Source organism: Ceratotherium simum, chromosome 12 (genome assembly GCF_057802395.1).
Source record: "Ceratotherium simum simum isolate JZ-2026a chromosome 12, ASM5780239v1, whole genome shotgun sequence".
Classification (NCBI taxonomy): Eukaryota; Metazoa; Chordata; class Mammalia; order Perissodactyla; family Rhinocerotidae; genus Ceratotherium; species Ceratotherium simum.
Window position 1 is genome coordinate 64,784,738 of NC_141911.1, and position 13,881 is coordinate 64,798,618.

The following is a 13,881-nucleotide window of genomic DNA, read 5'->3' on the forward strand; positions in this document are numbered from 1 at the left end:
CCTTTAAGCTAATATAAAATTTTCACTTAAGCCATTTTTAACTTTATGTTTTACAGGAACTGAAGAGGAAGATGAAGGAGATGACCTTTTGCTTCGGTCTGTGGATGAGTTCTGGTGGTTTCCTCACATGTGGAGCCACATGCAGCCCCACCTCTTCCATAACGAATCCTCTTTGGTGGAGCAGATGATTCTCAACAAGGAATTTGCACTGGTAAGCACATTTTATTGCAGTACTTTTCAAACTATGAGTTGTGATCCATTAGTAGATTGTAAAATCAACTTATTGGGTTGAATCCAACAGAAATAGAATAGAACAGAAAATATCAGAGTGTATCACATGTATTAAGGGTACATCTTGCTTTGTGTTCTTTTGTTTCCCCACATGTGTGTGTGTATGTATTGGGCCATGATGTGATATATAACATGTATTTCAAAAAGTAGGTCATTGTCAGAAAATTGCCATCTCTTGTTTTATGGAAGGGTTATTCTTGCATTTATGGAGAGGCAAAATAGTTATTTTCTCCATTGTATTCCTGATGCATTATAATTACCCTCTCAAGAAGCTTTTGTTGCACGGATGAATGAATTTAATCATTATTAGAGTAACAAATACGTCACAGGAGTGTTTCGAGGGTGTGTATAACATGCTTAGAGCAGCCCCTGGCATACAGTAAGCACTCAGTAGGTGTTAATTAACAATTACGATCTTTCTAAATCCAGACAAGTATGCAGTTATATCTTGCTTTAAAAAAGTCAAATATTTTTTTTTAAATATAGATTTATAAGAGGCTGATCTTCACTTAACTTTTAGGGAATGTCTAATAAATTTTGTACTACTTCAGAGCATTGTAAAATTAAGTACATATTCCCTTTTTAAAAATTAAACTTACCTTGAGTAAGCATGCTAAATTCTCTCTGTGTGGTTACCCTGAAAATAAACCGTGTTTATCATTTGGCATAAACCTCCCTCACCTCACTCCCACTCTGAAGGCTTGTTTTTTGGGCATGTAGGTTACATTTCATAATGGTTGATTTCACCTGTTTGTGTAATTTCTTTTTTAAAAGCCACGCTGAGAGCCCTGGGAAAGACTCAGATGTAATTGCTTTGTAATGAAATGTTGAAAGCTATTGAGAGCCCATTCAGAACAATTACATTTGCTTAGTCAGTGTGGGTAGAAGCTAGACTGAAGTCTATAAATATATTTGGTAAAAAAAAAAAAAATCTTATTATATGTTGCATAGTCAAAATATTACAACTAAAATGAAGTCCATTAAACACACATACTGAAATGACATTGTCTTTTTCCTTCTGGAGTTCACCTCAATAAAACTTCTCAGGACTCTTCAGGAGGTGACATTCAGAACCCCACCTTTAACTGTAAGCATAGGAAGACAATATATGTGTTGTGCAGAGAACCAGGAAAGGTGTTTCCTTCTTAATAAATTATTATTTTTCCATATCTAGATGACACCAGATGTATCAACAGTATCAAGATGGGATAGAATAGTAGAAAGCACTAAATGAGATATTGGCAGGATAAATTTTATCCTGACTGCTAGTAACAAGTTCTAATACAGTTAGACAGCTCATTTAATGTCTTCATGCCTCGATTTCCTCCCCTGAAATGGTAATGATTCCCTTTTTCATTCTCTAAACTACAAACTTTTTAGATAATTAATTTATATCAGCTCATCTGCCAACCAAAAGCAATGGACCAGATAATCCACTGATCAATTCCGCTTCTAAAATTCTGTGATAGTTGACAACATCGGTCCACAAATTTGGAATGAACATCTTGAAATACTCATCTAGCTGCAATTGAAGCAATTATGGAAAGAGATTTTCAATCTAAATGAACAATTTATACTGAAAGAAATCAAGTGTTTAAATTTCTTTTTTTATTCCATCCTGACATTCCTGACCATTCCTTGGTATGACCTTGGCTGGCAAGGGATCATTAGGGAAAAGCACAGTTGTTCTCAGAACATTTACAAAAATGATTCAAATGACGTATTAATAGCTTCCTATTGATATTTCAAAAATAGTTAATCAATCAAAATGATTTTATTTGTAGAATTTCTCTGAAGTCTCTCTGGATAGAATTCATTTTCTGTTGTAACATGTCTAAAAATCATGAGAGAAGCACATTGGAAACTGTTTCTTTACTGTTTCATCATGTTAGAAGAACCTTTATTACTGTAAAGCGTTGTCATTTCTTAATCCGTACACACTTATGTATGCAGTGTGAATGTACGTGTGTATGTGTACATGCTTAATCCATGAGTACATGTGTATGCAGTGTGAGTGTGTTTGTGTGTACATATATATGTGTATGCATGCCTAATCTATGAACATATATGCCACGTGAAGTTGTGCACGTGTGTGTGTGTTTGTGTAGAGGGTGTTAGTCGAGTGATAAGCACAGTCAACCAAGATAGCGTAATTACAAGATACTATATTTACATGGCAGTAGCAAAAATATTTTTTGATTGTCTTTCTTTTAATAAACCATACATTTTTGCTGCCATTCAGTGGCTTGAGCACGTCACTAAGTAGACTCAACACTTCAGACAATAGACTAACAAAGGCTAAAGAGAACGAGAAACTTTGGCTAACATTAAAGAGCTTGATGAAAAAGTTACCAAAAATTGCTCCTGACGTAACCCACATGTCCTTTTCAAACCTCGAGAGAAGAGTGCCCATAGAATAAACCTGAGTTATTTATGTTTCTTCCACAATAGATTTGTGGAGAAAAAAAGAAATTAAGAATTACTGTTTTGTTGTTTTGTTTTGCATACAGATTCATTAAAATTTCCAAATGAGTGGGGCCTTTCAGTTCACTCATAGTAACAGACCCTAAAATACCCTGGAGGGAAAAAGATCACTTTTTGTCTTCAACGCTAACTTTTCAGTAATGATGTGAGTCTTTCTTGACATTTTATTGAACAGTCGTGTATCTTATTCATGAGTAAATAAGTGAAGGATTCTTGAAATAAAGGCGTAAGTTTTTAAATTTTGCTTTTAAAATGCTACACATATTTATTAACTCTATGTAACTTTTTTTCATAATTAGACACAACATTCCTGATATGAAAAATGCTAACATTTAAATTGTTCTCATAAAAACCCAAATTTGTCAAAAGAGCAACTATGGAAAATCATTAAGTGTCATAAGGGCCTGCACACTAAATCAGCTATGTAGAGGTTTTAATTAAAAGATAAAGGAGTGTGATAGTGGAATTAATGGCACAATGAAATAAAACTGAGAGCGAGAGGCCTCTCAGTAGCTGATGTGCCTACGTCTTTGCTAAATTATGCAGTATACAGCCTTGGCTGTACAACAAATACAAGATGTCAAGAAACCTTGATAATTACAATAGGCTATTTCAAAGATAGAAATTTAGAGAAGATAAGAATATTTAATCAAAAGTAAAATTATGACTAAATATTGATTTAAAGAGTTTACTATGGAGCAAATAACGTATTTTGAAGGTTCAATAATGAATAGGGCAGTCTGTACCTTCAGCAGAGTGGACACTTATATGAGCATGAAGAATTTAGATAAAATATAAAGAAAGAAAACATCCTGGCATAGAAAAATTTGAAACATATTTGGCAGTTGCATGAGCTCTTGAGGGATCCTGTGGAATACAAACGTATGTAGTACAAATATCTATGTAAATTACTTCAGTAATTGAGTGCATTCGTTATGTATTGCTACATAACAAAGTAACCCAAAATTTAATGACAATGCATTAATATCTAACAGTTTATGTAGATGAGAAAGTCAAATACGACTTAATTGGATCCCGTGGTTCAGGATCTCTCACAAGACGTCAGTCAAGGTGTCAGCTGAGGCGGCAGTCATTTCAAGGCTCACCTGGAGGGTGGACCAGCTCTCAAGCTCACTCACAGGGTTAAAAATATTGGATTGATCTGACACTTCTTTTTCTCTCATCCAATCCGTTGCCTCCACTTGAAAATGTATTTAGAACTGATGAATTCTCACCACCCCTACTGCTATCTACTTAGCCTAAGTTACTATTGTATCCTTTTTAGCAGCTTCATTGATATTGATATTAATATATCATACAATTCACCCGTATAAAGTGTAAACTTCAATGGTTTTTAGTGTATTCACAGATTTGTGCAAAGTTCACCACATCAATTTCAGAACATTTTTATCACCTCAAATAGAAAGCCTGTACCATCAGTAGTCACTCCTCTTTTCTCCCAACTCCCCCAATCTTAAGAAATCACTAATTTACTTTCTATCTCTATAGATTTGCCTATTCTGAACATTTGATATAAGTGGAATCATACAATATCTTTTATGATTAGTTTTTTTTTTTTACTTAGTGTTTTCAAGGTTCATATATGTTGTAGCATGTATCAGTACTTCATTCCTTTTTATTGCCAAATAATATTCCATTGTATGGTTATGTATTTATTCATTCATCAGTTAATAGATATGTTTATACTTTTTGGCTGTTATTTATAATGCTGCTATGAACATGCGTGTACCAGTTTTTGTGTGGACATATGTTTTCATTTATCTTTAGTATCTACCCAGGGGTGGGATGCTTGGGTCATGTGATATCTCTATGTTTAACATTTTGAGAAACTACCAGACTGTTTCTAAAGAGCTTCGCCATTTTACATTCCTACCAGCAATGCATGAGGGTTTCAGTTACTCCATATCATTGCCAATCCAGTTACTGTCTGTTTTTTTTTTTTTATTTCATTATAGCCATCCTAGTAGGTGTGAAGTGGTATCTCATTATGGTTGTGATTTGCATTTCCCAAATGGCTAATGACGTTGAGCATCTTTTCATATGATTATCAGCCATTCATATATCTTCATTGGAGAAATATCAATTAAGATTCTTTACCCAATTTTTAATTGAATTAGTGGTATTTTTTTTTTTTTTTTTGGCTGAGGAAGATTCGCCCTGAGCTAACATCTATTGCCAACCTTCCTCTATTTCGTTTGTAGGTTGCCACCACAGCATGGCCACTGACTAGTGGTGTGGGTCCGCGCCAGGAACCAAACCTGGGCTGCCACAGCGGAGCTCACCGAACTTAATCACTAGACCACTGGGCCAGCCTGGAATTAGTGGTCTTTTTATTATTTATTTTTTGCAAGAGTTCTTTGTGTATTTTTCATACACGTACTTTGTCAGATCTATGAATTCAAATATTCTCTCTCATTATGTGGGTTGTCGTTTCATTTTCTGAACAGTGTCATTTGAAGCATAAAAGTTTTTAATTTTGATGAAATCCAATTTATCATTTATTTTTTGTCTCTTGTGCTTTTGGTGTCAACCCTAAGAAGGCTTTGCCTAACCCAAGGTCATAAAAAGCGTACTTCTATATTTGCTTGTAAGTTTTATGATATGAACTCTTACATATAGGTCTATAATGCATATAGAGTTAATTTTTTGTGTGGCACAAGAAAGAAGTACAACTTTATTCTTTCAGATGTGGATATCTGGTTGTATCAGCACTATTTTTTGAAAAGACTATTCTTCCCACCACTGAATTGTCTTGGTACTTCTGTCAAAAATCAATTAACTTTAAATGTAAGGATGTATTTTTAGACTATCAATTCTATTATAGTCATATATGCCTCTCCTTATGCTAGACCTCACCATCTTGATTACTATGTCTTCATAGTAAGTTTTGATATTGGGAATTGTGAGTTATCCAATTTTGTTCTTCTTTTTTAAGATTATTTTGGCTATTCTGGTTCTTTTGAGTTTCCATATGAATTTTAGGATCAGCTTACCAATTTCTGCATAATGGCTAGCTAGGATTTTGATAGGATAGCATTGAATCCACAGGTCAATTTGGGAAATATTGTCATCTAAACAATATTAAGTCTTCTGATCTACATACATGGGTATTTTCCCACATATTTAGGTCTTCCTTAATTTTTTCAACAATATTTTATAATTTTCAGAGTCTATGTTTTACACTTTTTTTGTTAAATATATTTCTAAGTATTTTACTCATGAGTATTTTTATCATGAAAGGGTATTGAATTTTTCACATGCTGTTTTGGTATCTCTTCAGTTGATCATGTTTTTTCCTTTGTTTTATTATGTAGTATATTATACTAGTTGATTTTTAGATGTTAAGCCTTGCTTATACTCCTGTGATAAATCTCCCTTGGTCATGGTGTATAACGCTTTTTATATGTTTCTGAATTTAATCGCTAGTACCTTGTTGAGGATTTTGCCTCTATATTCATAGAGATATTTGTTTGCAGTTTTCTTTTATAATGATATCTTTGTCTGGTTTTGGTGTTAGGATAATACTAGCCTCATAGAATTAGTTGGGAAGTGTTCTCTCTTCTATTTTTTGGAAGAATCTGTGAATGATTGCTGTTAATTATTCTTCACATGTTTGGTAGAACTCACTGGTGGAGCCACTTGGCCCTGGCTTTTCTATGTGGGAAGTTTTTCAATTATTAAGTCAATCTCTTTACTTGTGGTAAATCTATTCTGAATTTCTATTTCCGCTTGAATCAGTTTCAGTAGTTTGTGTGTTCCTAGGAATTTCTCCATTTCCTTTAGGTTATCTATGTTTTTGGCATAGAGTATTCACAGTATCCTTTGTGGCTCTTTTTATTTCTATAAAGTCAGTATTGTTGTCTCTTTCTTTATTCCTGATTTTACCAATTGAACCTCCACTAATTACCAACAGCGTGCTGTATTGTTTTTTGATAATGCCCTGAAGTGCATTATTATCACTGCACCATAGTCTGAACCAATAAAATGTGATCCTTTTTGCAGCAGTGGTCTTTGAGGTCAGTCTATAAGGCTTTTTCTGACCCCACAAATGTTCTTCTTAGCTGTTTCTTTGCCTGGTTCTCTCTAGTAAACTTCTGTTGGGTCTATTATTAGCTTGTTGTTAATCGTAATTAAAATAACAACAGCCTCCCCTAACTTGCCATCAAAATCTCCATTGTTTTCAAGAGTGACTTTAGGCTTGAACTTTTCCACAATTTGTCCCTAGTAAAGTCACTTCCCTTGGAGAGAATTTAGGGGCTCTCGCTTTTTATGACCTATATTTCTCCCTGGATAAAATTCTCTGCACCACTGCTCTACAGCTGGGGGTGGGGACGACGGCCTCCTTCTCTCAAAGTGACACCCCGTGTTATGAGCAGGGTGCTGGGTTGGGGTGGTAGCCTCTCGTCTTCTCAGCTTGCCTCTCCTGGCTTAGAACCACTGCCCTACGATTGAGCTGCAGCAAGGGCAAACCATGGTTCCAGTCTTCTTGGTCTCCTGCATCTGGGATGCATCTTCTGTTCTATGAGTGGGGCTACCTAGAGGAGGAGAGCTCCAGATCTCCCAGCTGCTCTTGCCTAGAATAGAGCTTCTGCACACAGAGCTGCGGGTGAGAAATGCTGATGGCCTGCTACTCCCAGGGAGAATCATAGCTTTACACTGGAAGCTAGGGAGAGAGGACCCCTGTGTTCTTGGCGGCACCCACCTGGGGTAGCAATTTTGTCACTCTAATTTTGTCACTCTAAGCCGGGGCAAGTCAGGAAGGGTCCGGTGCAGGTCACGGCTCAAAGGGCACACACTTTCACTGTTCTTACCAATTTTAGTAGAGTTTCTTGAATAAATGTTTCTTCATTTGCTATATATCCTTAGTTTATCTTTCAGAGATTTTAAATGGTTTTCTTTTTTTTTGTGAGGAAGATCAGCCCTGAGCTACCATCCATGCTAATCCTCCTCTTTTTGCTGAGGAAGACTGGCTCTGAGCTAACATCCATTGCCCATCCTCCTCCTTTTTTCTCCCTTTTTATCCCCACAGCCCCAGTAGATAGTTGTATGTCATAGCTGCACATCCTTCTAGTTGCTGTGTGTGGGACGCGGCCTCAGCGTGGCTCAACAAGCGGTACGTTGGTGTGCGCCCGGGATCTGAACCTGGGCCGCCAGCAGCAGAGCGCGCGCACTTAACCGCTAAGCCACGGGGCAGGCCCGGTTTTCTATTTTTAAAAAAATTGTTTCTACCAGTTATGGTTGTTTTGCTGAGAGAGGTTCCACAGAGCTCCTCACAGCACCATTCCAGAAGTCTGAGTTCTGCCATCATATCTTGACTAATTTATAGGAACAGCCTCCTCACTGGTCTCCAATCCCACTCTTGGCCCTCTTGAATTTATTCTCATCAAAGCAGCTGCAGTGATCTGGTTAACGTGTAATTCAGATCCTGTCACATTTTGTCTCAAAGCCCTCCATACTACGCTAAAAGAGACCTAACATCTGGTTCCTTGTCTCGTGTGCTATGTGCTCCCCATCTGATTTTTTGATGGCTGGTCCTTGAAAGTCTCCTTCCATGCAGTCCTGATGACAACCGCTGATCTCCACCGTGGCCGTCCTTGTGTGGCGCTCCTCCTCCGGCTGTGGTGACCCTGTTCTTGACCCCAAGGTTCCCCTGCTTTGCCTACAACTCACTGCTGACCTAATTCTATCCAGGCTGTGGGGTTCTGGAATTTGGAGGAGCATTTTCCTACCTCACATTCCTCACACCATGTACACATCCTTAAGAACAAATTATGAAGGCGTGGGTTAAAGAATATTTTCATAACTTCATCTTGTGTCGAGTCAAAAGTGATCCTTGCCAGTACTGAAAAGGAGCAAAGGAGCAGGGAGAAAGTATTGCCTTTGTCTCTTCTACCTAAAAGTAAATTACTTGTGTTCTAGTCTTATCTTCCATTTCCCCTTCTCCTTGCTCCCTAAGGATGGAACCACTTTTATTTTGCCTTGTTTTTTATGTACTTCAGTCCGTGTAATCCGTTTTTCTGGTTCTCTCTCCATATCAAAGTTACCATCGTACTTATACATTTAAGCTCTGCGATAGAAATGCAACTACAATTGCCAGTAATTTCCCCTGATACGTAGAATTTCTAGACTAGGTTTTCAAATTAAAACCCACTGTGGTTTTGGAAATAATTTATTTGTTAAATCTGTTGTGTCTGTTTTTTGTATCAGTATTTTAAACCCTAAAGCAGGGTAGGCAGAAAGTATTCTTAAGTTTGAAACAGCATTAAATAATAAAATCAAATATTAATGGCATTTCCTTGGAAGACAGAACAGTGAAAATTTGCTAAATGTTTAGTAAACGGAATATTTGTATGATCTTGAATACGTTTAATTCTACTTGTTGGAAACCTATGATGAGTAAAATGGTCTTAGGAAGGAGGAAAATAATGAAATCACAGTGGGAAGATTATAGAACACCAGCCAGCAAACTTGAGCCTCATTTGTATGAGCACTTAAATGATTTTGTTACTGAATATAGAACATTTACTTATAGATGGCATTTTATAACAGTTTAAAAGTATTTTCATATATCCATGTGATCAGTAGAGATATCTCTTCATCATTATGTCTGTTAATTATTTTTGCTCTTTATGTTAAATATGCATGCATTTCTCATATATTGGTCAAACGTATTATTCACAGACACAATTCATCCATCACCATATTCCTTTTCTATGGCAGTATTGTCTATCACAATCCTTTGCACCTTCATATGAATACTTTTGTATTATATTCAGGATAGTCAAAATAGCACGCCTATAGATTTAACATTTAACATATGCTGTATCAACATGGAGTATTGTATTACAATGTGTGAGTTATCCATTTGTCACTGAAAAGCTTCAGCATTTGGGTGATTTATTGTTTTAACCATTTCAGCAATTAACTTTCTAAAATATGTCACTTACTACTTATAAATTAATAAATGCGTACTAAGCATCATGCCACATTTTTCACAAAGAATAAAGGTTTTCATTGTTAATACAAATGATTTTGCTGGACTGTGTTCTTGCTGTGCTCTCAGAGTCTGCTGAGATTATGTGGACTATTGACTCCTAAACTATGTTCTCAGAATTTTTGAATTCTTGAGTCTATTTTTTCTAGTTTTCTGGTCTATGCCTTGTAAGATTGATAGTTTCCTCTTCTAGCCATTGCCATGTTGTCTGGGTCTAGCAGCCAGATTCCCATTTCAGTGTAATGAAGTGGTCAAATTAGATGACCATTGAGGTCCTTGATATCTCTAACAGTCTATGAATCTGAGTTGCCCTGAGCTTGGAAATCAGATAGAGCAAGCTTCTCAGCCTTGTTTCTAAAGTGACAGTGAAATCTATCAGTTTCACAAATGAGAAAACTAAGTTCATGTGTAAGTGACTTGTGCATGGTCACACAGAAAACCCACACTTTGTGGTTCCTAATCCAATCCTCTTCCAAGTGTACCATACAGCACCCCAAGCAAGAACCCAACAGTGTCTCCTCAAGGTAAAATGAACCAACTTGTATGCCCCGTTTTCCTAATGGCCTTTTTTTTTAACCATAGTCCAGGTAATGAAGGTAGTATATAAGTAATCTCTGCAAGTTGAATAATTGTTGAAGAACAGAGACCTTTCTGTATTGAGAGAAGTAGATGTTATTGTGTAAAACTTAGAAGATTACTATGGAAAACTGATGCGCATAAATGATGATCAGTGTATTGCATAACAAATGAAAATATTTTGATTTCTCTTTCAGCTACCTATTGACAGTAGATAGGGTTTTTACCCTTTTTACAAGTAGGATGATATTGTTTAATAAGATTCTTAGCTAGCTTATTCAAGCAGTCTCTAAGGTTCTCATCAAATCCTGTTTTCACCAAACCTACAACATGAAGAATAGCATGAAATTTTTGCCTGCAAATTAGAATTGATATTTCATTAGCTATTAATATTCATACTGCTTAGCAATAGATTTAGAGAAAAAATAGCTTTTCTGGTCATGTGTTGTATCATGGTAAGTCCTTGACTTGCTGATCTGGTATTGGCAGGTAGACGAGAGAATCTCCTTTAGACGGAAAATCTCTACAATACATATTTATCTATTTTATTTTCTTAGCAGAGGGCAACATCATTCCCTCTCACTCCGCTCCCCCACCCCCGGCAAATTCCTATTTTAGCAGCAGCATCTTTTTTTCTATCAAGTAGCTATTTTATTTCTGAACATGTTTATCCTGAATAAATGCCACCTACAAAATGCACTTCAATATTGGGCAGCAATAATTGAAGGAAACGAACTATTTCTATCATTCAAAATGCATTAACATGAATCTATCAAGACTTGCATCTGTCTGTTCTGGATACCTTGTTATCATTATTTTTGATAAGTGTAAAGCCTTGAAAGTCATTCCTTCTGCTTTATAGTTTTTATGCATTTAAATAATCTTTAAGATTAACTAGAGGAGCTCTAATTCTTTTTAAGTGCTTATACATGAAACAATTGCAACAGAAATTTCCCCCTAGGAGATAAGCTAACTGCTTAAAGTGGTTGTTAATATTTAATTTACTTGCTTTAAAGCAAACAAATATTTTCTCTAAATATTAAGTTTTGTTTATGTTACACAGAACAATATAACTGTGTACAAAAGAAAAAGTCATGTCCCTCTGAAGTAAACAAAACCTTAACTGTAACCTTAACCTTATTAAAGTCTTTTGTGACGTGAGTTTACCCCATGGATGCCATTACCTAATTGCTCAGTGTACTATTTAAGCTGATGTGTTTGGCTTCACACCTATCTTGGTTCAAAGTCCATCTTTGCCAGTTACTAGATGTATGACCTTAGCAAATGACTTAAAGTTCCTGTCCTTTAATTTTCAAATGTGTACAATAGGGATGATTGATAGTAGTTCCTACCACATAGATTTTTATGAGGATTAGATAATGTGTGTACATGTTTGTGTTTGTATAATGGTTAGCGAAGTGCTTGGCACATACGCATTTCAAAAAGTATTTGTCATCATCATCATCATTATCATCACGGCTAGCATCATTTTCACTATATTTCTTCAAGAAGTATATGAGCATTTCTTTTGAAATAAGAGGTTGATGACGGTGATAAAACCACCAAATGACTTTTTCAAAGTTATGTAATATGTAAGTTGGGAACAGACCCAAGACATTCTAATCTGCTCTGTAGTCCTTCATCTATCCGTGATTCAATACTCAAGGTGGTCACTAATTTTTAGTGGTTAAAAGAGACTAATATCTTACCAAACAGTCCAAGAAAAAAGAGCATGGATGATGAAATTTGTGTTTTTAAGGAAATAAGTGAAAAAATAAAAAAGAGTTCATCTATGCATATGTAATCTCTTGAATCTCAGAAATTATTGCTTTCCAATGATGTCCAGAAGTTTTCAGATACTTCTTCCTGTGTAAAAAAGTAATTCCCTCCTTGCATTTGTTGAGTGATTTGTTCATTCCCTTCTTCCTTCTTTTCTTCCTTTCTCCCTCTCTTCCTTCCTTCCTTTCCTTAACAGACAACCAATGAATATGTATTATCTGCTAAGCACTTTACTTGACACCAGGCATGCAAAAATGAGTGAGATACTGCTTATTCTTGGGGACTTTATTTAAGTGTAATAAAATGGCATTTTTGGTTTTTAAGAGAAATATACAGAGCACAGTACAGCCACAAAGGAGACACGGGTTAGTTATAAGAGGGAGAAAAAATAAGAAACAGGACAAACAATTAAGATAGCAACACTTGTGAAAAACGAGAAGGTGTCCATGAGGCAGAAGGCAAGAGGGGAGTATCCAAGCAGAGGGAGTAGTGTGAGAGAGAGCACAAGATAGTGCCCAAAATAACGTGTTCCACTCTTTTGATAAGATATATTGCTTCAGCAACAACCTACCCGTGGGTCGGGATACTACTGCTTGTGGGATTTGACCTACAGCCTGTTTTTGTATGGTTGGTGTCCTAAGAATGGGTTGTAAAAGAGTTGTAAAAAAAAGTCTAAAATATTTACTTCATGGCTCTTTAGAGAAAAAATTTGCCAGACCTTGACCCACACACGTAATGATCCAGAGAAAGATATATAAAATTAGAATCATAATGATGAACTGTGTTTCCTGATTCACTAATTAATGTGCATCTATCCAGTAGTGATCATTGGTAACTTACTGTGTTCTTAGAAGTATGAAATTGATGGAATGCAAAATACATTTCTGATAATCCTTGCCCTTATGAATCTCCAAAAGGAGCATAAAATGTCAGGAAAGGAAGAAAAAATTGATTTGGTGTCAGAGGAGGCTTTGAGATGGAAATTAGAAGATGAGACTGAGTAGTTCATGTGGGGCGAGAACATGCAGGAACTTTTTACCCTAGGTCTTAGGGCCTCAGTGACCCTAAATCCAACTGTACTCAACAGTTTTGCTTAGAACTCTACCATTTGACATATCGATTCTCTAGATTATCATATCACCTCCCCATGTATTCCGACGTATTGCTCTCCTATAACCTCCTAGGTCATTATTCGTGTGTGCCTTCTGTACCTAAGAATAGGAAGTGGGCTGCTTAGCAACAGGGCATGGGAATTCTTATGTCCTCATTCTCATTTCAGCGTACAGGTGTCTTTAGTCCTTGGTCATCACCTTTAAATGCATATTCAATACTCACTTGCACATTCGTCCTACTGAATATATCCAAAGTTTGCTTGTAGAGCCAGAGTGTCTGGCTAAAGCACTGATTTCTCAGCTTTTATTTCAGGTAGGGGGCCTTTCACATAGTTCTGGCCAATTAGGTGTAAGCATAAGTTGTGGTATGGGACTTCCAGGAAAGGAGGTTAGATATAGCAGAGGCTTGCCCTTCTGCTCTTTGCCTTTGTTCCTTTCTCCTGCCTAGTATATGGTCCTGTTGGCTGGAACTAAGGCATCCATCCTAAAACTATGAAGGAAAGACCAACAGAATCAGTGACCTCACTTCTGGCATTCTTGAACTTCTGAACCAACTGCTTATCTTCAGATTGTCTATTACTCAAGGAAAATAAGCTCTTCTCTTTTTTAATCCACTGTTTTTTG

General features: G+C 36.3%; 1 protein-coding gene across 3 annotated transcripts in view; it reads left to right on the top strand.

The window, feature by feature from the left end:
* Positions 1-13,881, top strand: part of NDST4 (N-deacetylase and N-sulfotransferase 4) — a 238,459-nt gene that overhangs the window by 96,156 nt on the left and 128,422 nt on the right. For all 3 annotated transcript variants that reach the window (XM_087437693.1, XM_087437695.1, XM_087437694.1), the window contains one exon: positions 57-211. In XM_087437693.1, the coding sequence (XP_087293819.1) occupies positions 57-211 (155 nt within the window). The remainder of the gene's footprint in view (positions 1-56; positions 212-13,881) is intronic.